At 52.8% G+C, this 26,658-nt stretch overlaps 13 protein-coding genes and 1 non-coding gene across 14 annotated transcripts; 6 read left to right on the top strand and 8 right to left on the bottom strand.

Annotated features, from left to right (window-relative positions):
• Window positions 1-55: 55 nt before the first annotated feature.
• Window positions 56-2,006, bottom strand: LRP88_02831 (uncharacterized protein; the record flags this gene model as incomplete). Its single annotated transcript, XM_083239470.1, has 2 exons — window positions 56-1,354; window positions 1,404-2,006. The coding sequence occupies 2 exons, from the start codon at window positions 2,004-2,006 to the stop codon at window positions 56-58; spliced, it is 1,902 nt and encodes a 633-aa protein (XP_083104600.1).
• Window positions 2,007-2,880: 874 nt separating this feature from the next.
• LRP88_02832 (multiprotein-bridging factor 1) lies at window positions 2,881-3,394 on the top strand (the record flags this gene model as incomplete). The annotated part of the gene is made up of 2 exons (XM_083239471.1): window positions 2,881-3,039; window positions 3,092-3,394. The coding sequence occupies 2 exons, from the start codon at window positions 2,881-2,883 to the stop codon at window positions 3,392-3,394; spliced, it is 462 nt and encodes a 153-aa protein (XP_083104601.1).
• Window positions 3,395-5,247: 1,853 nt separating this feature from the next.
• LRP88_02833 (uncharacterized protein) lies at window positions 5,248-7,744 on the top strand (the record flags this gene model as incomplete). Its single annotated transcript, XM_083239472.1, has 2 exons — window positions 5,248-7,090; window positions 7,737-7,744. 2 exons carry the CDS (start codon window positions 5,248-5,250, stop codon window positions 7,742-7,744), a joined length of 1,851 nt encoding a protein of 616 aa, XP_083104602.1.
• Window positions 7,745-8,186: 442 nt separating this feature from the next.
• Window positions 8,187-9,227, bottom strand: LRP88_02834 (coatomer subunit epsilon; the record flags this gene model as incomplete). Its single annotated transcript, XM_083239473.1, has 4 exons — window positions 8,187-8,295; window positions 8,345-8,583; window positions 8,633-8,775; window positions 8,834-9,227. 4 exons carry the CDS (start codon window positions 9,225-9,227, stop codon window positions 8,187-8,189), a joined length of 885 nt encoding a protein of 294 aa, XP_083104603.1.
• A 399-nt stretch (window positions 9,228-9,626) lies between these two features.
• LRP88_02835 (60S ribosomal protein eL42) lies at window positions 9,627-10,360 on the top strand (the record flags this gene model as incomplete). The annotated part of the gene is made up of 3 exons (XM_083239474.1): window positions 9,627-9,629; window positions 9,993-10,270; window positions 10,321-10,360. 3 exons carry the CDS (start codon window positions 9,627-9,629, stop codon window positions 10,358-10,360), a joined length of 321 nt encoding a protein of 106 aa, XP_083104604.1.
• A 346-nt stretch (window positions 10,361-10,706) lies between these two features.
• LRP88_02836 (uncharacterized protein) lies at window positions 10,707-11,780 on the bottom strand (the record flags this gene model as incomplete). Its single annotated transcript, XM_083239475.1, has 3 exons — window positions 10,707-11,314; window positions 11,366-11,609; window positions 11,661-11,780. The coding sequence occupies 3 exons, from the start codon at window positions 11,778-11,780 to the stop codon at window positions 10,707-10,709; spliced, it is 972 nt and encodes a 323-aa protein (XP_083104605.1).
• Window positions 11,781-12,211: 431 nt separating this feature from the next.
• On the bottom strand, window positions 12,212-12,946 carry LRP88_02837 (ureidoglycolate lyase; the record flags this gene model as incomplete). The annotated part of the gene is made up of 1 exon (XM_083239476.1): window positions 12,212-12,946. One exon carries the CDS (start codon window positions 12,944-12,946, stop codon window positions 12,212-12,214), a length of 735 nt encoding a protein of 244 aa, XP_083104606.1.
• Window positions 12,947-13,970: 1,024 nt separating this feature from the next.
• On the top strand, window positions 13,971-15,225 carry LRP88_02838 (Gfo/Idh/MocA family protein; the record flags this gene model as incomplete). Its single annotated transcript, XM_083239477.1, has 4 exons — window positions 13,971-14,022; window positions 14,082-14,356; window positions 14,407-14,784; window positions 14,836-15,225. 4 exons carry the CDS (start codon window positions 13,971-13,973, stop codon window positions 15,223-15,225), a joined length of 1,095 nt encoding a protein of 364 aa, XP_083104607.1.
• Window positions 15,226-15,629: 404 nt separating this feature from the next.
• LRP88_02839 (MFS transporter) lies at window positions 15,630-17,464 on the top strand (the record flags this gene model as incomplete). Its single annotated transcript, XM_083239478.1, has 2 exons — window positions 15,630-16,192; window positions 16,246-17,464. The coding sequence occupies 2 exons, from the start codon at window positions 15,630-15,632 to the stop codon at window positions 17,462-17,464; spliced, it is 1,782 nt and encodes a 593-aa protein (XP_083104608.1).
• A 184-nt stretch (window positions 17,465-17,648) lies between these two features.
• On the bottom strand, window positions 17,649-19,226 carry LRP88_02840 (uncharacterized protein; the record flags this gene model as incomplete). The annotated part of the gene is made up of 4 exons (XM_083239479.1): window positions 17,649-18,012; window positions 18,063-18,250; window positions 18,301-19,091; window positions 19,181-19,226. The coding sequence occupies 4 exons, from the start codon at window positions 19,224-19,226 to the stop codon at window positions 17,649-17,651; spliced, it is 1,389 nt and encodes a 462-aa protein (XP_083104609.1).
• A 900-nt stretch (window positions 19,227-20,126) lies between these two features.
• On the bottom strand, window positions 20,127-20,208 carry LRP88_02841. Its single transcript has one exon. It is a non-coding gene; the product is annotated as a tRNA-Gly (tRNA).
• Window positions 20,209-20,380: 172 nt separating this feature from the next.
• LRP88_02842 (PLC-like phosphodiesterase) lies at window positions 20,381-21,338 on the bottom strand (the record flags this gene model as incomplete). Its single annotated transcript, XM_083239480.1, has 3 exons — window positions 20,381-20,440; window positions 20,489-20,781; window positions 20,837-21,338. The coding sequence occupies 3 exons, from the start codon at window positions 21,336-21,338 to the stop codon at window positions 20,381-20,383; spliced, it is 855 nt and encodes a 284-aa protein (XP_083104610.1).
• An 859-nt stretch (window positions 21,339-22,197) lies between these two features.
• LRP88_02843 (J domain-containing protein) lies at window positions 22,198-23,331 on the top strand (the record flags this gene model as incomplete). The annotated part of the gene is made up of 2 exons (XM_083239481.1): window positions 22,198-22,242; window positions 22,297-23,331. The coding sequence occupies 2 exons, from the start codon at window positions 22,198-22,200 to the stop codon at window positions 23,329-23,331; spliced, it is 1,080 nt and encodes a 359-aa protein (XP_083104611.1).
• A 252-nt stretch (window positions 23,332-23,583) lies between these two features.
• LRP88_02844 (major facilitator superfamily domain-containing protein) lies at window positions 23,584-25,385 on the bottom strand (the record flags this gene model as incomplete). The annotated part of the gene is made up of 2 exons (XM_083239482.1): window positions 23,584-25,058; window positions 25,112-25,385. 2 exons carry the CDS (start codon window positions 25,383-25,385, stop codon window positions 23,584-23,586), a joined length of 1,749 nt encoding a protein of 582 aa, XP_083104612.1.
• Window positions 25,386-26,658: the final 1,273 nt, after the last annotated feature.

Here is a 26,658-nt window from a genome sequence, read left to right on the forward strand (position 1 = left end):
AAGCAACTGTCGAGATTGAAATATCGTTCGCCTCGTACGTGTGTGCAACACTCCATCATGAGAACCCCCGGATCGCCTGGTTGATGAGGGACGCGAGAACCCATGACGCACCCACCCTTGCCCCGAGTTCCATCATGCCAAGCAAGTCAGTATTGCCCAAGGCGATCCGGTCAGCAAAAAACAGTCGAAGAACAGCCGCTCTATACGTCTTCTTCAGTGTCGTGTCTCCTTGTCCGATAACAAAGGCATCCATCGATGACATGCGAAAATCTCGAATATCCAGACCCTGCGAAGATGATGATACCGGATCCGCCGATGTCAATGGCCTCTCAATCCTCTCTGGTCGACTCCGGAGGCTTTTGATCAACTGAAAGCACAAGAAATCGAAAGGGGTTGACGCATGCAGCGGTGGTGAGGCCTTCTTCAGGAATATCTTGGGTAGAAGTTCCGGTTTGTCAACCCAAATGGTACAGCTTTCGGCCAGCTCACTAAAGACAGCTTCGAAATCGTGTGCATAATGAACGAAGCGCGAGTAAAAGACTGGCGTGAGGACCTTGATCTCGACAGATTCCGCAGCTGCTGATGAGTCTGTCACCGACGAAGAACTGAAGACCTCTTCAGCGGCTCCAACAACTCCACTCGGTGTGTACTTGACGGTGATCGAGGCGGGCGACTGTTGAACGAGATGACGCAAATACTGGCGGAATGCATCTTCCAGTTGCTTTTCAATGTTGTCGGCCAAGCGTCCCATGCTCTCCTTGAGCGGCTCTGGACGATACCAGACATGAAGGCCACGCTTAAAGAAGAGAACGGCAGCTTCTTTGACAATTCTGGGAAACGTGACGAACCCAACCCAGAACCATCCGAGAAGAAAATTGGCCTTCCGGAAAAGACTCATTGAGTTGGGCTCAAGAGCATCGCCCTCGGAAAAGAGTCTTGCAACAAGCTTCGGGTGGCCTTTGGACGATGAGAGATTGATCGTGATGTCAATTCCTCGAAAACCTTCCATATCAGGGCCAAGTGGATCGCTAGCCAGCAACGAGTAGGATCCTTTGCGGGAGTTGAAGGGCGAGACATGAAAGTCTTTTTTCCAAGAGGCTTTTACTCGACCACGTTGGGGTTCCTGGCTCTCATCGTCGGCAGGGCGATTCTGGATATGTCGTTCTGCCTCAAAGTCTCGAATGACCAGGTAGGGACGTCTCTCGCCAAAGGTATTGTTCACCTCAAGAACAATGGCTGATAGAACCTTTTCTTGAGAATAGAGGAACCAAAAGGACACTGGGTTGAAGTGATAGCCCAGGAATCGTGCAGCAGTAACAAGGTACGCATGAGGGTATTGCGAAGGATCAACATTCTATTTCGATTAGCTTCTCATCTGGGTACGGAGATACTACTTCCCAAACCTGATTCTCAAGGTAGTCATCCAATTTTCCACGCAACCCATTATCTCTGTGCCCACGCTGGAGGTAGTCGGCTGGGTTCACATCAAACCAGGCTCTCCGATCCAAGAAGTAAGACAACCATGAGGATGTGCCAGGCACGTTAGCAGATATCATGCCATTGGCGTTCCCCGAGTGTCCAACAGGAACACCGACGACGAGATATGAATAGGAAAACGAGTGCTTCTTAGGAAACATCCGAGTATGGGTGGTGCGACTTGGGACTAGGAATGGACGGCCAGGGCCATTCCACTTGACAGTTTGCACATTGAGAATGCGTCCAAGAAGCCGGTAACCCAGCACCGATGTTGGAAAGATGACTCCGGCGAGAAGTCCAAACTGTGTCAAGTCTAGGCTCTTGATGAGTGAGGTTATTGCTTCGGCATGGTTCCAGCCGACAAAGGCCAACACCAACGATAGATCAACTGCGTTTCCAACAAAGGTGAAATACGCCGAGACTGCAAAGACCGCCACTGAAGACGACGACCAATGCTCCAAGAGACGATCAAGAAGGTCTCCAGTGAGGACCACCGGCAGAAGCGGCGAGTCCTCGGACAGACCGTCCATGAGACAGGTTTGATGCTCAAGGTATGCGCATTGCTGTTTGACGATGGCTGAACAAGACTCTCAGCTACGTTAGGTAGGTGAGAGCTGAGGAGGAAGAGAAGAGGGGAAATCCAGTATCTAGAGTCGTCGAGCTTTACAATAACCAATGCTACGTCGGTCCGTCCTGAACTTGTCCATCAAGGTAGCCGCGGTACATACTGAACATTGACTTGCAGCGGGAGAGCAACGGCGAGAATTTACCTTAGTCATCCAATTCGTGATAGGAATTGGAGTGCGATGAACGCATCACTTTCTCAGGGTTCCCGCTTTGTCGTCATCGCTTGGCCAGTCACGCCGAGACTGCAAGGGGAAGGGAGTCTTATGTCAGCCGGAGAACCGGGCTAGGCGTGTCCGACCCGTCCCCGGCAAAGCAAACAAAGCAAAGCAATCCTTGTCTCTCCCGTTGGTGCCCAGCGGGAGGCAAGGGACGGACTCGACGCTGGTCCAGCCGGGAGCTCTAGCACCTTCTACGGGGGAGACGCGAGCCACCGGGTGGCGGTGCGCGCTGAAAAATTGGAGCAGGAGGCGCCGGGTACTGCGCTGTGCTCTGCCGTGCTGTGCTGCGCAGTGAGCCTTACCGCCGGTGACAAAGAGGCGCAAGGAGAGGCCACCCACGCACGGTGCAGCAGAGCCCCCCGCCAGCCCTTTCAGGCTGTCCCGCCGATTGAGTCAGTCCCCTCCATCCATTCCATCACCTTCTCCATAAATTCTTGTCGCCGAACCTCACTTCCCTCGTGCTCAAACAACAAACAATTCACTCAGCTCTTCCTCGACTCTATCTTGTCAACCTTCATCCCCTTTCAAACCACCTCCACCACAAACAACTAAAGCAAAGATGTCTGAGGACTGGGATTCCGCCACCAAGATCGGCTCCCGTGCCCGTGGCCCCGGTGCCGGTCAGCGAGAGACCGTTGTTCGAGGCAAGGCCGCTCTCAACGCCGCTCAGCGAGCTGGTGGCCTCACCACTGAAAAGAAGTACGCTTCTGCCAACGCCGTATGTACATCCTGCATCGATAGCCACGACACTCGTTAACAATCATTTACAGGGCTCCGCACCTGAGGGCCAGCGCATGACCAAGGTCGACCGTTCCGACGACATCATCAAGCCCAACACCATTGGCAAGACCGTCGGCGACGTCATCTCCAAGACCCGGCAGCAGATTGAGCCCAAGATGACACAGAAGGACCTCGCCACCCGCTGCAACACCACCCAGTCCATCGTCGCCGACTTTGAGCGAGGCACCGCCGCCCCCGACCAGAAGGTGCTCGGCGCCATGGAGCGTGTGCTCAACGTCAAGCTGCGCGGCAGCGACATTGGCGCCCCCAAGTTCCCCAACAAGAAGAAGTGAACAGGGTGAACTGAATGGGTAAAGATTTGTAAGAGGGCTTCAGGGCCGAGTCGAGCGTTAGCGAATGATATCTTGGCTGGGAAATCCGGGAGTTTCGTGTGGGCTGTCACGATGTTTTTATGACATGGGTACATGAGACTTTTTCTATTTAATCACGAGCATTCAGGATTTTGACGGCAAGGCAAAAAAAGGACTCTTTGACGGGAACGTCGAGTTTTTAGTTCTTGAGAAACAGGACGGTCTAGATGGGCCGTCCACCTGAATACATCATCTCTCGTGCATCACGGAGACCTCGAGAGCTCTCAACATTGGTTCCTTTGTTTACGTGCCCCGAGTCTCCTTGGCTGATAAGCGCATGTTTCACATCTGATTGATGCCCAATAGACGGCTTGAGGCAAGCGGTAAGCCGTTGCCTTGTACCCCTTATCAGCATCCACTCGATCTATACATAGGCCGCCTTAAACTGATCTGACAACATGGAGAGTGAATCTGCCTACATGGGGCCTCGTGTGCGCGACCAACTTCATCCGCCTTTTTGGTGTCGTGGGCCCTTTGTCAATTCGCCTGCAGAACCAATAAGCAGGCTCTATGAAGCAATGAGGGTGCCAAGCAGGCACACGCTGCAGTTGGAAGCAGGCTGTGGCTTCTTGGATTGGATTGGATCATGGGCTCGGGTGAGTTGCCTTGGGGCACAATCCTGAGCGTTCATGATTCCCCAGCTCCAAATAATTTATCTTCATTCTGGCAACTGCACAGTTCTCTAGCGTGCTTACTGATAGATAAAACCCGGATCTTAACCTCCCTCACCCGCAAGAGTTGTCGCGTCAAGGTCTGCTGTCCCGGTTTCTTCAAGGGCGGCAGATCGTCTATCAACCGAGAGAGCATGTCGCACAGAAAACCGTCGGTGATTTCCCCGGCGGCCCAGGTTGAAACTGGGCTGCAACTAGGAACAACAGCCGTCCGGTTTTATCAGTACATCTCGGACCTCTCCAGTGACAATCTGGAGATATCTCTAGTCACTAATAATGGTCATACAACCTTGAATGGTGTTATCCAAACTCTAGGGAGGTTTAACAGGGATATCAGCGCCGGAGACCCGACGATAACTGACCCCCTCCTGTTCTTTGGCCTGAGCAAAGTTGTGAAGGGTTGCAAGAGAGATTGCGAGTCAGTGCAGGATGGCGTTCGGGCATGGCTACGAGACACCCAAAACGGGTGCACTCCTCAAGTGAGATCCGAGCCATTGACATCGTTATCAGATATCATAGCCAAGAGCTATGAACCTGACATGAATGGGGATGCAATCCGCATGATACATCTGGAGCGTGAATGGCTCGCCACTGAGAAGCTTCTCGATATCTTAAAGTATGCCCAAGCAGACCAACAACGAACGGGACCTAACAAGTGCAAATAGAAACATCGTTATGGAACTACGACTTTGGCTCCGGGGCCTATCGTCAAAATTCGGGAACCTACAATCACGACGAAAAGAGTCAGTTGCGCACAGCGTCGCGGTGCTGCTCGGGGAGATTCAATGCTTCATCGAGAAGAGAAGAAGAGTTGATAGTACTTTGGTCACTTCAGGGCCGGTATTATCCTTCTCCACAGAGGTCACGAAGCTGCTCTCCGAGTCAAGGCGGTGTGCTAGGGAACTTTTTGTGCTTCATGGTATTGATTACGAACATCGCCCAGCTCGGCATGAAGGGATCAGTCCGGCACACGAGACAACGTTCGAATGGATCTTCGACAGATCCAAACAGGATACAAAGCAGTCGCACCTCCTGAACTGGCTTCATCACGGTCATGGCATTTTCTGGGTAGCAGGAAAGCCAGGCTCGGGGAAATCCACACTCATGAAGTACATCGCCGAACACCCCGGTACCAAGGTTGCCTTGCGGCACTGGGCTACGGCCGCCGGCAAAGAGTTGAACATGGCCACTCATTACTTCTGGTATGCAGGGTCGCATATCCAGAGGTCGCAAGAAGGCCTGCTTCGGTCTCTCCTCTGTGACATCTTCCAACAAGCCCCAGAGCTCATCCCAATTGCCTGCCCTGAACGCTGGGACAAGAGTGACAACGTTTCTCTCGATGAGGACGTTGACACGGGCCCCTGGACTTTGGCAGAGCTGCAGGAAGCGATAGATGCGATTGCAAGTCAACCTGAGCTGCAGGTCAATTTCTGCTTTTTTATTGACGGCCTGGATGAGTTTAGTGGTGAGCATTTGCACATTTGCAAGTCTCTGCTCCAACTCTCCGCATCTAGCAACATCAAATTGTGTCTTGCTTCCCGCCCCTGGAACATCTTCGAGGAAAGCTTTGGTCGGTTTTCTGCACGGAAGATCTATATTCACGAGCTCACCAGAGAAGACATCCGAAAATACGTCGAGGATCTCCTGTGCAACCACCCTCGTTGGCAGACGTTGCTAGTTGAGTCCAAAAAGGCAGCCGCTCTTGTCAACGAGGTCACTATCAGGGCTCAGGGTGTCTTTCTTTGGGTTTTCTTGGTGACGAGGCTCCTCAGAGATGGCTTGACAAACTACGATACCCTCAGCGATTTGCACAAGAGACTGGATCTGCTTCCGACAGACCTGGAACCCTTCTTCCGGCATATGATAGATTCGGTTGAGCCATTCTATCACACCAAGATGTCGGAGATGCTCCAAATGGCCGTCAAAGCTGGGAAACCGCTGCCACTTGCCATCTGCTACTTCCACGACCAGGAATACGAGGACGATGGCTATGCTCTCAGGGAGCCGACTACGCCTTGGGAACCCGAAATGCTGAACAATATACGCAACATAGTCACGCGGCGAATAAACGCGAGGTGTATGGGGCTCCTAGAGGTAAACGGAGACAATGTCGAGTTCCTGCATCGGACAGTGTACGACTTCCTCCAGTCAAAAGATATGGAGCAATTCCTAGAATCAAACGCCCGCGAGTGCTTTGATCCGCACCTAACTATTCTTCAAGCACATGTGGCCTGGACGAAGCATGCTCCATTCTACGACTTGTCAACCACGGCCAAAGCAATGCTCGAGATTGGCAAGTCTCGGCTGAAGTCAACGCTCCTGGAGGCATTCTTGTACGCTCTTCAAGTCACATCCGACAAGTCAATGGCCGTCAACGCAGAGGTCCTGCTGGATGAGCTGGAGCAGACAGTCCAGAGAATCTTTCGGACCCCCAGGAGCAATCGTCCTAACGATGTCTGCAGAAAGGCAAGTGCATTGTTCAGATCTTGTGCTCTGCAGGCCGTGTCGACAGATTACATTGTAATGAAGCTCGAAAAGAACAAGAGCTATTTCAATGACGTTGGCATTGACCCGCTACCGCCCATTCTGGGTCAGAAGATGAGCAACGGTCAAGCCAGTTTGTGGAAGCCTGAACAGATTGAGCTTCTCCGATGTCTTCTTTGCCACGGCTACGATCCCAATTCAAATACCTCCCCTTCCGAGGACGACACATCTGCCAGTGTGTTGACTCCTTGGGCAAGTTTCGTCCATCGCCTTCTTCCCCGATATAAATTTGGCAATGCGTTGCCTATTGGCGGGATACATGGGCGCTCCTGGCCCTCGTCCCAGCCTGCATTCTTGTTCCAACCGCCCAGCAAGCATGTATCTGAGGCTCTCCGAAGTGGACTTTTTCGCATGCTCCTCGAATTCGGTGCTGACCCGAATGCCAAGGTTGGAGGGGGAGATTGTAAGTTGTCAGTTTGGGCAACATTTCTTATCATGGGATTCTCAAATTCTCAAGCGTTTCGACAACACCCAAAGGAATATCTCTCTGTACTGGACGTGCTTCTCTCAAAAGCAGACTTTACCCGTCAGGAGGATGGATTGACTGAAGCTGTCAAACGAATGCTCGAAGACGGCAAGCCAACTACCATGTTTCCTACCAGGGCTTTCAAGCTCCTTCAAGGACAACAGGCACGGAAGCGCACGATGGAATTCATTTGCCTGCAACTTGATGAAATAATAGCCAAGCGGTCGACCGACCGATCTCCGAGATTTAGTCTCGGGGCAGAGGTCACCCAGATCTTCATGAGGCATGCGGCCCACCCATCACTACCGATGAAGCCCCTGGAGTCGAGACTCAACCGAGCCTTTCCCAGCCTTGCACCTACTCCGAGTCCTTTACCGAATCCCTTCCTTGCCGATGATGATGTGTCGTGCAGTGTGGCTAGAAAGAGACCAAGGAGCGATTGTGAGGCTTCGTGCCGCGTACCTCAATACGACAGCCGGGAACCATCAAAGATGCGACGGCGGAGATACCATTGGTGTTAAAGGTCCGTTGAAGCCGAACAGACGGGAATTACGTGATGGTATATCTGACTGGCGGTTTAAAGATAAGTAGAATAGTTTCAAAAACAAAAAGTCGTTTCCTTGCTTACTTTCTCAACACAACGCCTAATCGCAACATTCAATGACCTGGGACCCAAAGTCTTTCTTGTAAATGGAAGTCAGTTTAGTAAATCCAGAGAGAATGCCAAGGGCAAAGATCAACCCAAGCTGAAACGACCTTTGCAAAAAGTTCTTCCAAGTGGACTTGTAGGGTAGATAGTATGGAGGCCCTTAGCCCAAGGCCTCACTCAGATGAATCAAGAGATGTGGTCTATTTTCAGTCGCCTAAACCCATATATTGATGCTTTGAGGAAACCAATGCCCAACAGAGTTCCTAGAATAAACCCATGTAGAACATAGACAAGATCTCAACAGTTGTCGCTCAGGGAATTCCGTTCCTCTACCAGTTATGCGCCCGTCATTAAAATCTATCAACTCATACACCTAGAGCCAAATCATGCCGAAACCTTGGGGCTGTACTTTGTAGCGGCCTTGTCAAACAGTGCACTCTTCTCCTCCAGGTCGGCCAGGAACTGGTGGTTAGGGTCGGCAGCCTTGAGTTTACTAGTAAAGGTTAACATCAATCAAATAAAACCAGACATGGTCCACCTACTCAGTAAGCTCCTTGGCGTCGTTGCCGGAAATCACGTTCAGGACAAGCAGGTTGGCGATGGCATCGGCAGAGCTGGCGTCCTTCTCCAGAGCTTGGTCCAGGGCGGCCTGGGCCTCTTCTGTCCTTCCGAGGTGGAGCTCGCAGACTGCTTGCGAGACGAGGCTTCGCACTGATGAGGTCGAGGGAGCTTGCGCGAGCTCCTCAAAGACGTAGAACGCCTGCTGGTACTTTTCTCCGCCCTATACGGTCTTAGTGACTTGCCCCATGTGGTCACAGGACGGTCCTTACCACTCTCAATCCAACCCAGGACTCAGCCAGGTTCACCAGGAGGCTATCCTGAGCCCATCGTCGCGCAGCAGAGACTTCCTTCAGGGCGAGGTCGGTTCGGTTTTGTTGGAGGTGGATTTGGACGATCAGGGCGACGGCGTCAACTGATCAACAGCGGTCAGCGAAAGGCGACAAGTTTGGGGAGAGTTCCTTGAAACATACGGCTTCCCTGATGTTGTGTGAGAAGCGCAAGGGCTTCATCGGACTTTCCGGCAGCCTGAAGCACTGTTCCTCCAACAATAAGAACGGTTGTGTTGTCGGCCGACGACGCAGCCAGCTTCTCGACAGTCTTGACGGCAGAGTCGACCTTGCCCAGGCTGAGCTCGGCCAGGGCACCCAGAGCTTCAAGGGCAGGATCCGACTCCCCCTTCACATCGGCGAGGACATCTTCAGCTTGACCGAGGGCCAGTCTGGCTCGGAGGACGAGGACGCGCGCGGGAAGGGCGTTGTCAGGGGAGAAGGACGAGGTGTCGAAGTCGATGACCTCCTGGTACTGGCCCTGGTGGAAGTGGTTGTGGATGTTGATCAATTCGCCTTCGGCAGAGTAGGGATCCATTTTGGCGGCTGTTGGCTATGATGCGACTCGAACTGGCTTCTAAAACAGTCGTCCTTTAAACTGTCCTGAGAATACTTGGTGATGCGCCTGCGAGATCATATGGTGGGGCCTTCAAGTCCACCAAGCAGTCTGAGGTGTCCTTTCGTGGGGGTGGGAACTCCCTGGGGTACGTACCTTCCCTAGCCTCACCTCGGTGAGGCGGTGATCATGGTAGCCCTAGATGTCAGGCGCAAATGTGTGGCTGGTGCAAGCGAGCCACAGGCCCGCCTGATGGGGCAAGGCGCGGACCCTAGTTGCCCACAAAGAAGAGAAATCCCCCAAAACCTCCCAATTTCGCCCAGTCTTTGGAACTTCGCATCACCAAACACCCAAAGAACGGCACCGCACAACGTCGTCAAGATGGTACGTCGCAACAGTCAATCCAAAGCCCTCTTCATCAGCAACAGCATGCTGCAAGAGATGCGATGCCTTCCCCTCGAGCTCTGCGCCCGTCGACCGCCCGCACGATGACAGTCAATCCGCGAGAAAGTGGGATGAAATTTTGTGGTGAAGCTGCTGGAGGGAGACGATTCGCGACATCATCGACAGTCAGCACCGATTCCTCGACAACCAGCCGACTACTCCAATTCTCTGCGCCTCTTACGAAGGACTCTCCGATTGCTGTCGACTCCCAAGACTGTCTCGTGCGGCGGGCGATGGAACATCTCGAGATTTGACAAATAAATGACCCTGATCATCAGGTCGCTAACACGCTGCATCGCACAGGTCAACATTCCCAAGACCCGCAACACCTACTGCAAGGGCAAGGATTGCCGCAAGCACACCCAGCACAAGGTCACTCAGTACAAGGCCGGCAAGGCTTCGCTGTTTGCCCAGGGTAAGCGACGTTACGACCGCAAGCAGTCGGGTTATGGTGGTCAGACCAAGCCCGTCTTCCACAAGAAGGCCAAGACTACCAAGAAGGTCGTGTTGCGATTGGAGTGCGTCAAGTGCAAGACCAAGCTCCAGCTGGCGCTGAAGCGATGCAAGCACTTCGAGCTCGGGTACGTCGCCTGTCCGGCCGCGCGCCTACGGAATGCTAACGACTCTGCAGTGGTGACAAGAAGACGAAGGGTGCGGCTCTGGTGTTCTAAGTGCTTTGTGTTTGGGGTCTCACGGTCACCATTTCTCATGCTTACCTGGCGGCATTTGGGCATCACGGACACTGGCGAAGGGAGGTACATGTCCTCGGCTGAGGAATGTTTCATAGGGAGTGAATCAAAAAAATCTCTGTGACTGCACCAACCGACTTCTCCGCCAATGTTAGGCACAATGTGGTGAGGTGCTCCGAAGGTCCAAGGCCGGCGCCCGGGTTTGAGTCATACCCAGGTAGCCAAAAGATGGACTCGAGGCGGGAGGCACGGTCTGAGGGAAAAGTTAACAAGTATCAAAAACTCGGGCTTGTCGCTTGTCTGTCTATCTATCTAGTTGGCACTACATCTAGAAACCCTCTCCCAACATGATGGTTCTGCCACCTCCATACCACAATGTGCCGTTCCGCGCATCGAGCCCCTTCTCTTGGCCCACGATCCACTCGCCCACACACTCGGAGTCGGGGTTATCCCAAACCTCTTTCTCCAACCACTGGTTAATCTCGTCAATGGCCTTGACCCAGCTCGCCCTCTTCTCAGGGGTATCGTGGTCTTCATGGTTGAGATATCGTCCGAGTGTGATGTGTGCGCTGGGAACTTGATATCTGGATCCAACCTCAACGCCGCCCGCTTGCACCTGGTCAAATACATCACGACGGAGGTGATGGTAGGTGTAGTCATCTCCTTGTGTGATGCCATCCGTAACTATAGGCTCCACAGGGGGCGGTGAAAGAGAGGCTTCACCGGCTGCTGGGAGGAATGAGACAGCAAAGGCGGAAAGATCGTAGGAGATCATGGGCTTAACGAGACGTGACCTATGCGAGTAGGGGTAGTTGACAATTGAGGGGATTGACGGCCGCAGCGTAGACACCAACGAGGCAATCTCGTCGGGAGTCTTGGAGAAAGCAACCTCGAGCGCTGTCAGGTGCATTTTGTGAGTAGGCATAAGCCAAACATCTAAGTCGGACGTTAGTAAAAGTGATGCAATTCGTCTTGGGGGTTGCTCACTTGGGGCAGCCTGCTTCAGCAACTCCTGCAACTTCGCCGCCAGGCGGACAACGTGATCAGGCGGTCTCGCCCAAAAGACGAGGCAGTTCCTCGGGTCACGAAAGCCCGGCTCAACAGTCTGATCCTCAAGCCTCAGGAGGTACTGGTCGATGATGAGCTCCTTGAAGTTGGGGTCTAGGAACTTTTCGGCCTGCTGGGCGTTTCTCTTTGTCCGGTGGACGGAGTAGAGGGTCTGGATCTCGGCCTGGTCATGTTGTTAGTTGAGGTAGTCCTTGAAGAAATGGTAGTTACTCACAGGATTGTCATTGCATGTTCTTATGAGGGCCGTGTAAGGGTTCTCTCCGGGCTGAAGCTGGATGCCGGAGAGATCCTCAAGCTTGTTGCGAGCATCGGTGAGTTCGAGCTGAGCCACCATTGTGAGTGAGTCACGCTGAAACGACAGGTTTAATCCGATAGTTTCCAAAAGACCCAGTGGCTACGAAGCCTGTTTGAATGAAACTCCAGACTTGAACAGCTTCCAACATTTATATGGGCATCGCTTGAAGTCGTCGTGATGGAGCCTCCATGGCCAGGAACGCCGGATGACTAATCCTTCTAACCAGCTGCATCTCAGTCTCGTATTTGACAATTACAACGAGAACTATTCTCGTCTTTTCTTATCCAAGAAGAGTCAGAGCGGATGGGTATTCTAGTCACTTCAAGCTTAGCTGAAACGTGGTGTTTCCTTGGCCTTTTCCGTTAAAGTTGAAAAGGCTTCATTTGAGCCATATCTCGTATGTATCAACTCAGCCACCGCCAAGTTACGCAATTGATTGATCCTCAAATATCGCCTATTTTATTTTTAATTCACAATTTCCCAGAGCGACCTGTCCTGACGACCGGAATCCGCACCCTAATCTTTGGTTTCTCCGGCTCAAAGACGGAGAGCTGGCAGTCCTCCTCAGCAACTCCGCTCGCAAACTGCACAACCAAAAAGTCCAGCGTCGTCGCCTCCTTGCCCATTGCCACCATTGGGGCGTGCCATGTCCCGGCGCCGTAGGTAACGGCCTGTCTGTTGGTCGCCACAAAAGCGCGTAGGCGTCTCAGGTCAGGTAGACCTCTGCCGGGTAAGCCATCACCGGTCGGCACGGGGAGACCCTCGTCCAACGGGCTTGGGGGAAGACTCGGTGCCACGATGACTAGATACATTGAAGAGGTAGACATGAGCGGGGAGAAGGTCTGCGACGTAAAGGGGTGTCTCTCGAGGACGCTGACGGTGAACTCGCGTTGAGAAGGGTCGTCGGTCTCCTTGAGCTGACGGGCCTCGCAGATGAATTGGCTCATGATGAGCTCGCCATTGCCACTGGGCGCCTGGGCGTAGAGGTTCTTGGGCTTGCTGACATGGCTGTACTTGATGGCAGTTCCCTGGTTCGCCGAGGCACCTTCGTACGGTAGTGAGCCGCCCTGCGAGGCGTAGGAGGTGGGGTGTAGGTCTGGTCGAGGGTTGGTGACGACGTCGCCAAAGGGCGCAAATGCCTCCTGCGTGAGGCGATCGGCCGTGACTTGAATGTCCAAGTCGTTAATGTTGATTGTCACGGACATGGTTGATATACAGAGTCGATGCGATGGAATGAGGAGTGACGTAGGTAAGTTTGGAGTTGGTGGTTGAAGCTCAGTTTCTTATCTCGCGGCACAGTGGATAGTGGGTGCGACTCTGCACTATCGAGAGTCGCGGTGTAGCTATCACAACCAGCAACGCGTTTAATAATGCGATATACTAAGAGTTTTTGTATACTTTCTAGGCATACTGTATCTCCACGTATTTGAATACATTGTCTGTCAACTCACTATTTTCATGCCCACCGATTTCACTCATACTGCTCGCTCCATTTGTCTCTATCAACCATCTAGTAAGAAACCGTGAAGTCAATCATTAGCCTTGCAATGGCACCGGACTGAATAGGAATTAATTTCACAAGAATTAGGTTCACACTACCGACCAGTCAGACTCACATATCCCGCAATTTAACACTTTATGGACCGGACATGCTGAAAGTTCCCAGCGAAGTGGCTTACCCTAGACCGGAGCATGACAAGCTCAGTGCATTGACAGAGAGATAGTTGACTCTTGTCCATCCATACACCTATCCATACACCTCGGATGTCTCTTTTCTGTCCAATTGATACTCCTGAAGCTCAATACAAGCTTCCAATCCTACTATTCGACCATTCTCCTTAGGCTGCATATGCAAGTCTAGGTTTCGGACTGACATTTCCGACATATGAAGCCAATGACAACTGCATCTCAAACTCCACGATGTAAGTGGAGCTTGTCACTCTTCGGAATTCAAACCCGGCCGCCATGTCGGCTGTGTATCGTTGCGGGGGGATTCAAATTCATGCTTCATGAATGGCTGAGAGAGGCATTGTTTTCGGGAAACTTGAGAAAAAACATGAGCACGGAGAGAAGCGCGGATGCGTAGAGAGGGAGTTTTGATCATGTTGTGTCTCGATGGACATGTATAAAGAAGAAGCCTCAGGTCGAAGAAACCATGAATCGAATACCACAAGCATTAAGTTTCTGTGAGAAACGAAGCATATCAAAGAAAAAGTCCCAGCCGGTAAAATGCCTACCCCCGCAAACCTCCAAGTCGCAATCGCCGGCGTCGGCCGCATGGGTAAGCTCCTCCACTAAGCACACAACACTCGACGACACCCTCTCACCACTAGCATCTAGGATTACGCCATGCAGAGCACTTTCATAGGCTGGTCGCCGACGCGGATCTCATCGCTGTTAGTTCGCCCGTCCAGGCTGAGCTCGATGCTGCCAAGGCCCTGGTCCCCCAAGTGAAGACCTATCTCTCATATGATGAGATGCTCAGCACCGAGTCGACACTTCAGGCTGTTGTCATTGCGAGTGCAGTATCTGTTCATGCGGAGCAAGCTATCAAGGCAATGGAGAAGGGCCTCCATGTGCTTTGTGAGAAGCCTCTTAGCCCAAGCCCAGAGATTGTATGTCCGTCAAAATCATGATTCTCAGCCATTGGCTAACCATACACCAGTCTCAACAAGTATTGGATGCGTACAACAAGTCTCTCAAACAGTACCCCAAGCAAAAAGTCATGTGTGGCTTCTCGAGGAGATTCGATGCCTCTTACCGAGACGCTCACCAGAAGGTGATGAGCGGAGATCTGGGCCGTCTGGCCGTGTTTCGATCTCAGACATGCGATCTGCTAAACCCTGCCTTCTTTGCTAGCTACCTCAAGCATGCCGCTGGCATTTTTATCGACACGTCTATCCACGATGTTGATCTGGCTCTCTGGTTTTTGGGACATGACAGTGTGGTGAAGACCATTAGCTCAGCCGGCGTCACTGCTGTTCAGCAGGATATGCTTGACCACACTGACCGAGACAATGCATTGGCTATTATTGAGTTTTATGTAAGAACATCCGATATTCTCACATTGACACAAGCTGACGTTGGACTGTAGGACGGCAAGATTGCCCAGATCTACGCCTCGCGCATGATGGCAGCCGGTCAAGAAGACACAACCGAACTCATCTGCACAAAGGGCAAAGCGACAGTAAACGCCCAGCCGCAGACAAACCTGGTCAACGTCCACGACGCGAATGGCATTAGGAGACAGGTCCCTGGAGACTACTACGGTCGTTTCAGGGAGGCCTTTATCACCGAGGCGCAAGAGTTTACCGACTGCTGTCTCCACGATAAGGAGCTCCCCGTGAAGCTGGAGGGAGCCGTCAAGGCTGTGGCCATCTGCTGTCTACTGCAGGAGAGTCTGATCAGTGGGAAGAAGATTGAGTTCGACGAGTCTGGTCGACGGTTAACGCCTGCAGCTGATGTCAAGGGCAGCAAGTTGTGATTTTGATTATGTTGGTGCAACGCTAGAATAGACAAAGAGGAAAGATGTTTCAACGTTCCCGCCAGTTCCGTACCAAATGCCGAAATGCCGTGCGGAGCTCCGCTATCGCTCCGGCCCCGCGAATCGGCGGCCACGGGTATCCACATCCACAGCGGAAGCAGGGAGCCGGAGGAGTCGTCCCTGCTCCGTCGGTCGGACAAGGGACAAGGAAGGCGGGCGTGGGGCGGAGAGTGCTTATCTCATTGGACTCTGGTTGGTCGTCATCGCAATTGCTCATCAAGCGAGAGCGACGGTGAATGTTGAGACTTTGAAAATATTGCCTCAGACACATTCGTTCTTGTTCATTCTCTAACTTCGTCGCCTGTGAAGAGATATCCGAACTGAAGCTGGTCATATCCGTATAAATGCATGGTAAATCCGACAGTGACAATGAATCCGAGGTCTCGGAGCATCATGACCCGAGCTCTCAACACCACGAGACAACTCAAGACTCAACTCGCCGTCTCAGCCAAGTAGCGGAACCCGATGGCCTCCTTCCCCCGAGCCCAGGCCCAACGCCAGAGCCAAAGGCCAACGAGCCTGTCGCTTGGTCCGACCTCCCCCAGAAACATCAGCTCTTCATCATCACCCTCGCCCGCATGAGCGAGCCCCTCGTTCAGTCTTCCCTCCAGGCCTACATGTTTTACCAGCTCAAGTGGTTCGACCCAGACGCACCAGACTCGACCATCTCGGCGCAGGCTGGCGTTCTTCATGCCAGCTTCACCGCTGCCCAGTTCCTCACGGCCATGCTCTGGGGTCGTGTTGCGGACTCGCCCCGTTCGGGACGCAAGACGGTTTTACTCATAGGTCTCTGCGGCACGAGCTTGTCTTGCCTGGGCTTTGGATTTGCTACGTCGTTCTGGCAGGCTCTCTTATTTCGAACAATTGGGGGTGCCACCAACGGTAATGTTGGAGTTATGAGGACCATGTAAGCCATGCATATTACACTGCACGAGGGAAACACTTGTTAACCCACCACAGGATCAGCGAGATCATCCGAGAGAAAAAGTACCAGTCAAGGGCCTTTCTCCTACTTCCCATGACCTTCAACTGCGGTGTGATACTCGGACCCATCATGGGCGGTCTCCTATCCGACCCGGCGGGTAGCTATCCTGGTCTCTTTGGCAAGGTCGACTTCTTCCTAAAGTATCCATACGCAACGCCAAACATCATTAGCTCAATATTCCTCGCTATTGCTGCTTTGACGGTCTGGCTCGGTCTTGAGGAGACTCTCGACGCGCTTCGGGATGGCCCGCAAGATCTTGGCTCTCGTCTTGGGCATAGATTCGCTTCACTGATACGCAAACGGTTCTCACCAGGTGGCTCGCATGAGGGCTATACTGCTATTCCCGCTCAAGATGTCGAGTTGGCACCAGAGGGCGAGATCACGACGAAGCGTCCAGCGAGGCGATATACTCAGCGCCTCCCCTTCAAACGAATGTTCACACGCAATGTCACCATGACCTTTGTCGCGAGCTTCTTGCTCGGAGTGCACATTGGCACATTCAATTCTCTCTGGTTCGTCTTCCTGTCGACGCCGGTCTGGAATCCAGACACCTCGGAGCACCCGCGACATCTCCCCTTTCTCTTTACTGGTGGATTAGGCCTCCCTCCTCGGTCTGTGGGACTTGCGATGGCGACTCTGGGCTTCATCGGTATAAATCTGCAGTTATTCCTCTACCCCCACATCTCGGCACGCCTGGGGACGACCAAGGCCTGGCGATTCTCCTTGTTCTGCTTCCCTGTTGCCTACTTCCTCGTCCCGTACCTCTCAGTTGTCCCTAGCAGCGACTCTTCTCCTCCCCCAGGCCCCAAGGGAGGAATTGCCATTTGGCTGGCCATCTGTGGCGTCCTCTCAATCCAGGTCCTGGGTCGAACTTTTGCGATTCCAAGTCAGACTATTCTCGTTAACAACTGCTCGCCCCATCCAAGTGTCCTCGGCACTATCCATGGGATAGGCCAGAGCGTGAGCAGCGCGGCAAGGACAATCGGTCCAATGATTGGTGGTGTGATTTACGGCTTCGGCCTCAACAAAGGCATGATCGGCCTGGTATGGTGGATTCTCAGTTGTGTCGGCATCTGTGGCATCTTGGCCAGCTTGTTCGTCAAGGAAGGGGATGGGCATGAGATATGGCTCCCAGGCGACGAAGATGAGACGAGATCTGATACGGGTAGAAGTCACGTCACAGCGCGAGACTGAAGTGAATCATTGCTTCTCATGTTTCATGTTATGGAATGTCATCCGCTCAAACGGTCGACTCTGGGCGTTTCAAGCCATCTTGTCGTCACATACCTGGTGACGATTTTTGCCATGCCCACTCATGATATTTCAGACCAGTACCATTAAACGCCAAACATGTAAACCCCCAGACATTAAAAATCGCTCAAGTAAATTCCCTCGGCCGTTGCTCACGCCCAATGTTCAGATCCGACTCATCATCCTTTGCCTCTGACCTCCATGGCGACGGCGATGCAGGTGACAGAGGAGCAAGCCCAATTGGCTGGTTCGAAGGGGGCTCATAGCCGGGAGGAGGCTCCGAAGGGTAGCCCATGTGCTGGGGAGGCTGTTGTCTCCAGGGCTCGGCGCTGTAGCCATGGGGACCTGCAAGCCCAGGCCCTCGGGGTCCTCGGCGTCGGTTTTCGATATATCGGCGGCCGTAGATGAGAATGAGGCTGGTGAGGCAGATAAAGATGATGAGGATAGCCAGAAGCATGCCCCATTTCCGGTTCAGGGCCAAGGTGAAACCCCTAGACAGGTTAGCGATGCGAGGTCGAGGGCTAGTGGGTCAAAGACTTACATGAAGGCATTGAGGGTGCCCAGGAAGAGAATGATGCGACCAACCCAGAGATGAACCCTGCCGTATTTTGTAGGCGCCTTGGTCTTCTTAAACTGGGTGTGATGCATGACTCCCAGGCCAAATTGTCCCAGCAGTAAGCCAGTGACCATGAATCCAATGACCTGGTGAGGATCGTTGAAGCTGCGTGACTAGGGCAGTTGTTAGTTACCGCTCCCGTACAATAATTATGATCACATACTCGCTGATAGTAGAAACTATTGGCCACCCCGATTCCAAAGCCAGCAAACACGCCAACCGTGGCAATGACCTGGTTCAGAGCATGCCACTTGACACCGCCTCCCGACCTGAGCAAGACCACACCAACAGGCATGAGGAGGACAATGGATAGGACCATAAAGACGCCGTGGACCGGCGACATCCAGTTCGGCTTCGGCTTGAACCCGTCTGCTGAGAGGAGCTTGGAGCCGACGTTGGTGGTCGAGTCGTTGATGGACGGCAGCTCAGACTTGCCGTGCGTCCTCCCCACATCAATCTGAAATACGCCATATCCCTTGTGGTACTTGAGCGGCGCGTCCGTCTCTTTGCTGTGGTAATCCTCCTTGGGCCCGTAGGCGTAGATGGCCTTGTTGGTGTCGTATACATCCAGCACTCCTCCAGTTGTGTCCTTGGCTGGCCAGCTGCGGCAGCGCTCCATGCACCGGACTGTCATGTACATGTAGTCGCCCTTGATACCCGACTTGGATTGGAGGATTTCGTACTTCATGTCTTCATAGAACTTGGGCTCGTAGTGTCCGTATGCGGTACGGGGCGAAAAGGTGACGCTCGAGCCGTCGGGGTGCTTGTAGATGATGAGATAGAGAGCTCCCGGCATATCCGGGCTTCCGAGGCCGACGGCGCCCCATGAAAGGTCCTTCTTGACGCGCAGGCTCCAGTAGACTTCGGTGTCGATGTTCTCGCCAATGTCGATGGCAAAGGCGACATTGCCGTCTGGCGAGACAAAGGTGGATTGGCCGCCCTCATCCTTGTCGTCTTTGGCGATGGAGAATGGCAGGACTGAGAGGTGAGTGGTGGTTAGTAAGATCCCATGCAAATAATTGTTTGGTAGTAGTGCTTATTACCTGCTGTCGCAGCCAGGGCGGCACGCCATAGGTTGCGAAGCAACATGATGTTATCGCGAGATGGAGCTGATCAGAGCAAAAGCAGTGCAACAGCTTCCAGCACGTGGGGAAAAAAGGTGGATGTATGGAGGGGAAGAGGGAGAGGATAAACAAGAGACGAGAGGAAAAAAAGAGGGTAAAAAATGCAAGAAAGAAGAAAAGAGACGAATTGATGCCAGGCTATCTGTCACGGCCCCGTAAACACGAAGATCAGGGAGACCAAGCGGGAAAAGGAGGCGCGCCACTAATTAACGGGAACGGCGACCACAGCTGCATACGGCAGATGATGTGTGTGTGTTCTGCGTGTGTGATGGTTGCCTCTCAAAGTACCGTGATGTGCAATTTCACGAGCCGACCAGGGGAGGAAACATCCAATCGATACGCTCTTCCATGTGACGATGCATTTGTGTCCGAATCGTCTTGTCTCGGAGCCATCACGAGGGAGAGATTTCAGCTTCATTCCAGCAGAAAGGGGCCTGCTTCTTCCCATTCCACGTCTTTGTCAGTCGTCCAAACATAGACTCCCGATGACGAATCCATTACCTCCCCCTCGTATTCTTGAACCCAAAAAGTAACCTCATGTCAGATCCCTCCCGAGTTTATTGACAAGAAGCCTTTTGCCCCGGGAACCCTGGCCCAAATCAAGCATTGAGCTGCAAGTGGTTGGTTCGTGGGGAGCATGGAAGCACAAGCTTCCCCCTGTGGAGACGGGTTAGTGCGCTAGTCAGGGCACCTTCCCCCTGGCCGTCCGGTTAAGGTTGCCGCTCTGACCAATGAGACCCGCCCTGTTACCACTCGATAACGTTTGTTGTTCATCACCACCACAACACCATGGCAACATCTTGCTGCGTAACGTCAACATGAGCAAAAAGAAATCATCAACAACCCCCAAAAGGGTCAAAAAGGATGCGTAATCTGGGAATCGAACCCAGGGCTCCCCGACGCTGCTCGAATGGCAACGGAGAATTTTACCACTAAACCAATTACGCGTCAAGTGGTGAAGAGCTGTTTCAGCTCCACTTGTTAGAAAGGGAGGTCCAGAATAGCCTTATTCACCAGCGGACCAAGACAGCAGGCAGGACCTTGAGTGTTGAAAACTCGTGCAATAACTGTCTCGTTTCTGCGTAATAATCGATAAATAGTTGGAGCAGACTCATCATCTCAAAGCCCGTTCAAAGACACTTGCACGTCCATCGCGTCTCCGACATTCACCCAGTCCAGCTGCAACACCTGTTAGCAACATCCTCACAATTTCGTCCGTCAACTTACAAGAACAACATTCGGCCGTCTCCCCCAGTTGCCTTCGCAGAGATCTATCTGCTTCTGGATAGACTCGGCCGAGTTTGTCTTTGCTGCGTCAATTTGGTTTGGTACCACAATGCCCAGAATGTCGTGGTTGAGCATATGGTTCGTGATACCCATGAGCTTGGCCGGATCGCCATTCTCTGGCCGGTCGACGTCGCAGCTTGGGAATGAATCATCGGTCACACCGTATGAAGTCTCCCAGAAGTAGTCGAATTCGCTGATGATGTAGTCAACCTTGCTTTGGTCCATGTGATAGTCTTGACGCAAGTTAGCACAGTGAACAAGAGCATACGCCATCAGTGAGAAGAGTACCCATAAACACAATGAGACGAGTTCCATCATTGATCAATGTCTGGAGCGTCGGCCACTCATTCAGGGCCAGCTTCTTCTTCGGGTGGAAAACGAGGTCCTTGAGTCCAGTGCTCTCAAAGGCATCGTCGAACTTCTCAACCGACAGTCCATCAATGTTGGTCAGGAGCAAGGTCACAACTTCATCCTTATTCTTGCCCATCCAGTCAGACACCTCTTGCAGGTAATCTTTCAGAGGCCCCTCATCGAGTTCCCAGCAGTGAGTGTGGCACATCTGGATCTCACCATCCTTGTCCTGTGTTTGTGCTTGCAAGAACCGCACACCCATATCGAGCTGCTCCGTCACTGACTTGTACTGATTGTGGACTGGTGTTTCTCCCACAAAGGCACTGTTGTGGGTGCCTATAAATGTTATGTCGGAATACTTGCGATCACAGAGCTTGTCATGGCCGTTGCAAGCTGCCAATGCAGCTGTAACAAATGGGAATATCCGTACCAGGAACATGATGAAGGGTATTTGGAAAGAATGGGATGAATAGAAAACTTCACGTGGGAACAGCCAAGGGCATCTATTACTGAAATAACATGGCGTCCATCTTTGCTGCTCGCCACTGCACATGGCCCCCAAGGAGGTTACCGAGGAGGATGTTTCAGAGCGCTTGTACAGCGAATCACATGCATACATATCACGTCAAACGTCAGATAATGGTCAGTGATCCTCTGATCTGGTAACCTATTTTCAGATCTTTCTTATGCGCTGACCCCAGCAGTGCCAGTGGGTTGCAATGTTGGCATGGGTGGTGTGGCTCATGCTGAGTTTGAGGTATGGAACACCTCTGAGAGGCTAGAAAAAAATGAAACATTAAACGTTAATAACCGCTTTATCGGTAGGGTAGCGTTCGCAGAAGGATTGTCTTTGATAGATGATTTGTCCATGGTTGTGGTTTCGCAGGGTGAAGCTGAAACCGACCAGGAGTTTAAACTGACGATCCGGCATGATCGATCAACGATTGGACACGGGCAAACGTGGCGGTGCATTAGATGGTTTGACACGAGTGACCTCAATGCTGACCAATATCAGCTCTTTGTTCTCTAGAATATTGATGTAAGTAGTGGAAGTTGAAGGAATGAAATCAAGCAATAGTCCAGGCTGTAGCGCTAGACCCACTCTGACGCATCTCATTAACCAAACACCAACGAATATCTCTGAGACACGGCAACCTGGCCACATCCAAGATCAACCAACTTGCGCCTGGTTGATCTTTTGCCATTCATTTTCTTGGAACTGCTTTTGCTCGTCTGCTGGATGAGTTTACCTTCTCTTGAGACCACAAAACGCATCGCTTGATGCTCCGTCGCCCAGCATGTCGAGCTACCTTTCCATGTTAGGCTGGGCCTTTCTTCCTGGCGTATGCACGCTCTGTCCATCATGACACCCTCTCCAACGGCTAACTTTCCTACAGCTCGCAACCTCATGGGTACAGACCATTTACTATGGCATCACCATCCGCGCCGGCGACCCTAAGCCCACCCCTGGCTCAGCACGATTCAACTCGCACCGCCGAACCATCCACATCCTCGTCGTAGCCATCTACCTGGCCTACACCATCTTCGAGGCCGACTATGATCAACGTCGAATGTCCTCCTACTATGCCGACCTTGGCGTGCCCCTCAACGCGACCGACCGCGACATCAAGTCCCGCTTCCGACGCCTTGCTGCCATGCACCACCCGGACAAGGCTGGCCGCGATGCCACAGACTCGGCTGCATTCTTCATGCACCTAAAGCTCGCGAGCGACACCCTACACGACGCCGTGAAGCGTTTCGCCTATGAGCGCTTCGGACCTGAGATTGCGCGCTGGCAAAAGTGCGTCACCATCAGAGACTATGTCACCCGCGGAATCGTCTCGGGCATCCTGCCTCACTACGCTGTCGCTGCTGCGTCCATCTACGTTCTCGGCCTGTTTGGATACATGGAGTTTGGCAAATACTACCGCTGGCTCATTCTCGTCACTCTTTGCACTTTCGAGCTTCATACCGTCATGCGACCCGACTTTCCTCCTTTTGTTAATGCTGTCAACGCTGTCATAGCCCGTGTCAGCTCTCTACCACCATACCTCCCATTTCAGATCATTTCGTTGGCCCGGAGGCTTATTATCACCATATACATTGCTCTCAACCAGATCGGCCCGCTTCTCGTGGCTCAAGCCAGTGGCCAACAAAAGGCCGACGACAAGGACGAGAAGGCCCTGCAAGAAAGCCTCCACCGTCTTGAGCTGTTGACAAAGCAGCTCGACGGTGATGCTGTGCGGTTATTAGACATGGAGATGGCGCCTTACAAGGGAGATGCTGAGGCTGCGTCCAATCTGCAGGGCAAGATGAGGGAGTGGCTTGTACAGAATACCATCAGAGCAGATCCCATGGTGAGGGATGCCATGGGCACGTCACTTAGGAGGAGGAGAGTCGATGCACCTGCGGGCGCCAAGGGAACACGATAGATAGACCAAGCCTGAGCCTAATATACATTTTGAATAGACGATTGTCCCAACTGCCTATATGAACGCCTGATGTTGAAAACAACAACGCCAACCAACCCTTACAAATAAGACATAAATGCATGCCATACCCAAGACCACTCTTTGACTCCAGGTCATTAGTATGCGTGTGTTGAGTTTAACTGGGGCCCCTGACTAACCGGCGCATAGTCAGGGGCTCTACGAGTATCTATTATGTTTCCGGTATTTTGGACTTTACAGGCGCTGAGCACCTCTTGTCTCGATAGGGATCAAGCAAATGGCAATAAAGGCTGACAAGATCAGGACAGCGGACATGATGATGGGCGTAGTAGCACCATCACCAGGAACTGTAGCCGCAAGAACAGGTGCCATGAGGCCGGTGACGCGGTTGAGGAAGCTGGCCACGCCGGTGCCAGCACCGCGGACAGGGGCAGGGAAGATTTCGGGCGTGAAGGCGTAGAGGACGCCGTACATGATGTTCTGGGCAAACGCCTCGACGCACGACATGAGCAGCTGGGCAGTCGAGGTCGTGCCGTAAAAGACAAAGAGGAAGAGGAAGATGGCGGAAAGGAGAGTAGAGCCGGCGAGCGTTCCTCGACGACCGAAGAAGGGGGATGGGTGGTCGACGAGAAAGGCGGCCAACAGAGAGCCGGGGACGCCCATGATGGAGGCTATAGCATAGTTGCGATATGTCTCTGCTGATATGGTGTCCGTCTCAGACTGGAAGCCCTCGTTAGAGTCGGCGTGTGTACGGGCAAAGTACTGAGGAAGAAAGGCGTTGAAGAGAGGATAGCCCATGCCGATACTGGCCCAGGAGAACCAGATGAGCGCCGTGGCGAGTCCGAGAGTCTTGTTTTTAAATAAGGGGCGCAGACGTTCTCCGGAAATGGACCGGAGCTTCTCTCGGAGAGCATCCGCAGCAGACTGCTTTGGCCTTCGCTGCTCCGTCACACGAGGAATACCCTCCTCATCATCCTCAAGGGCAACTTGATCAAGTAGGTCCGAAGTAAGCCACGTCTTTGTGCCGTTGCGGTAGGCCAGTCCGTGGATGACGGCGACGGCCTCGTGCTGTCGGCCCTTGTTGAGGAGAAACTTGGGCGACTCAAACAGGTGGAAGATGAAGAAGCGGACGACAAACATGGCAAAGGTGATGACGCCAATGGTGACCAAAAAGTACCTCCAACCCTGCTCGACAGGCCAGTTGGCGACAAAGTACCACGCAACGAGCGAGGAGGCGAGCTGACCGACGGGCCACCAGACGGACAAGAGTGTCAGGAGAGCGCTGGAGGCGTCGGGGAGGAACTCGAGGAACAGGGCGCCGTCGACGGGGAGGTTGCCACCGACACCGAAACCGAGAGCGGCATAGAAGAAGCAGACGCCACCCCAGCTCTGGGCGTAGGCGGCCATGATACCAAAGATGCTAGTGATCAGAAGGGTCATGTTGAAGGCGATGCGACGGCCTAGAAAGTCGGAGCCGATGCCCCAGAAGAAGCTGCCGATGGAGAGGCCGACGAACAGGGCGCTGGTCGTGTATCGAACCGTCTTTTCGTCGACGCCAAACTCGGCTGATAGAGATGGGAGAGTAAGGGAGACTCCCTGCATCCAGAGGTTATCGGCGAACCATCCACAGCCGCAGAGCACGAACAGCTGCCAATTGTAACTGCCCATGCCGATATCTCCAACCGCCTTGTTCATGAGTTTTGACTTGACTGTGATATTGTCAGCTTCCAATGCCTTGAATCGTCCATGCTCATCCACTTACTCTCATATGTCGTCCATCGTCCTTGTCGTCCTTCCCTCATCTCCTTTCGTAGACCCTCGATGGTGTACTCACCAGGATCGCCCCCAAGCATGCCTTCGCGCTCCTCCTTGGCCTCCAGGTCATCGAGTTCGCCCTCAACCTTTTCATTCTCGGAAGACTTTTTCGACTTCGCCGCTTGGCTGAAGAGATGGGCCTCATCCAACGGTATCAAGACGCCGATGTAATCATCCACCGACTCGACGTACCCCGAGCCCAGGCGCCACGAGATTCTCATTTCTGCGATCGGTTATGTACCACGCCGCTCCGGTAGATAAGTAATGAAAAGAGAGTGGTTGTAAGAAAAAAGAGGGCAGAGAGGTCGTGCAAAGTGATGCGCACGTGACTCACTGCCTTTCAAATCCGGGATGAAACGAAGGATCGTGTGAGTGCGTCAGTGCCTGCGTCACTGGGCGGAAGACCCGATAAGTAGGTTCCCAGCGAGCGCTAAAAAGGTGACGAGTAAAGATGAAAATAAAAATGAGCGACGAGGTTTTGGTCAGTAAAGAAAAGAAGACAGTCTACAGTATAAAGATCAATTGTAGATGCAAAAGATGAGACAAGGCGGCTCTCCAAACCTTGAAGAGGACAGCTCAGAAGGTAATAATAGGAGTTGAGAGGCGTGCGAGGTTTGATGATCCCCGTATTTTCCAGGGGCTAGGCTCCATGGATCTAGTGTCAGGCGGCGCTAGAGCTAGCAATCCCATCCCCAGGGACGTGTCTGGGTCTCGGGGTCGTGTAGGATACCGTTATCGGTCATGGCAGTTCACCATGGTCCAGATTCAGATGTATTGATGGATCTAGTGATGCTGATGTTGAGTTTTGTTACATAACGATGGTCTAGGGAGGATGTGAGTACTCTGCAGAGCTCGTGTAGACGCTCAAGGGCGCTGAAGCTGCATACAGCAGCTGCATCAAACCTGATCACCATCGGCTTCCCATCCGATATTTGCCAATGCCCAAGTTGCTGATCAAGTTCCTGATCTCCAGCGCTTCCAAGCGCCGGGCGGGGCGCAGCCCTCGGTCAGCGACACTTGAATCAGCCGCATCCAATTGTTCAAGATTAACCCGACCCCCATCTTCTTGAGGATGATGATGCCCGCCATTCACCAGATCTGGAAGGCATCCTGAGCTCTCCCTCTCGGTATGGAATTCTTTGTTCCCATCTGCTCTCTCGGGACGGACCCCGGGGTCTGGGCGAGCCGGCCGGGAATAAGACATGCATGGGTGTCTGGCCCTGTGGTGGACCGAAGCCATTAAAAGTCGGCAATCTTTGCTTGGAAAAGGAGTTTGACGCGGGTAAAGACGATGAATCTCAAGATCATGCATCTATTTCCTGATCTTTTCAGCCACGGCAGCGGTAGTTAATTGCTTCCTGAGATCTCAACCTTCCCAGCGCTACTAATGCATGAGAAAGGAGGTTACAAATTCCAACCCGCATCTCCTGGCCGAGCACAGTCTCGAAGCAAGTCTTTACCACGCTGATTCTCTGCTATCTATAAATCGAATGA

Source organism: Fusarium phalaenopsidis (genome assembly GCF_050370095.1).
Source record: "Fusarium phalaenopsidis strain FUZ10S chromosome Unknown contig_32286, whole genome shotgun sequence".
NCBI lineage: Eukaryota > Fungi > Ascomycota > Sordariomycetes > Hypocreales > Nectriaceae > Fusarium > Fusarium phalaenopsidis.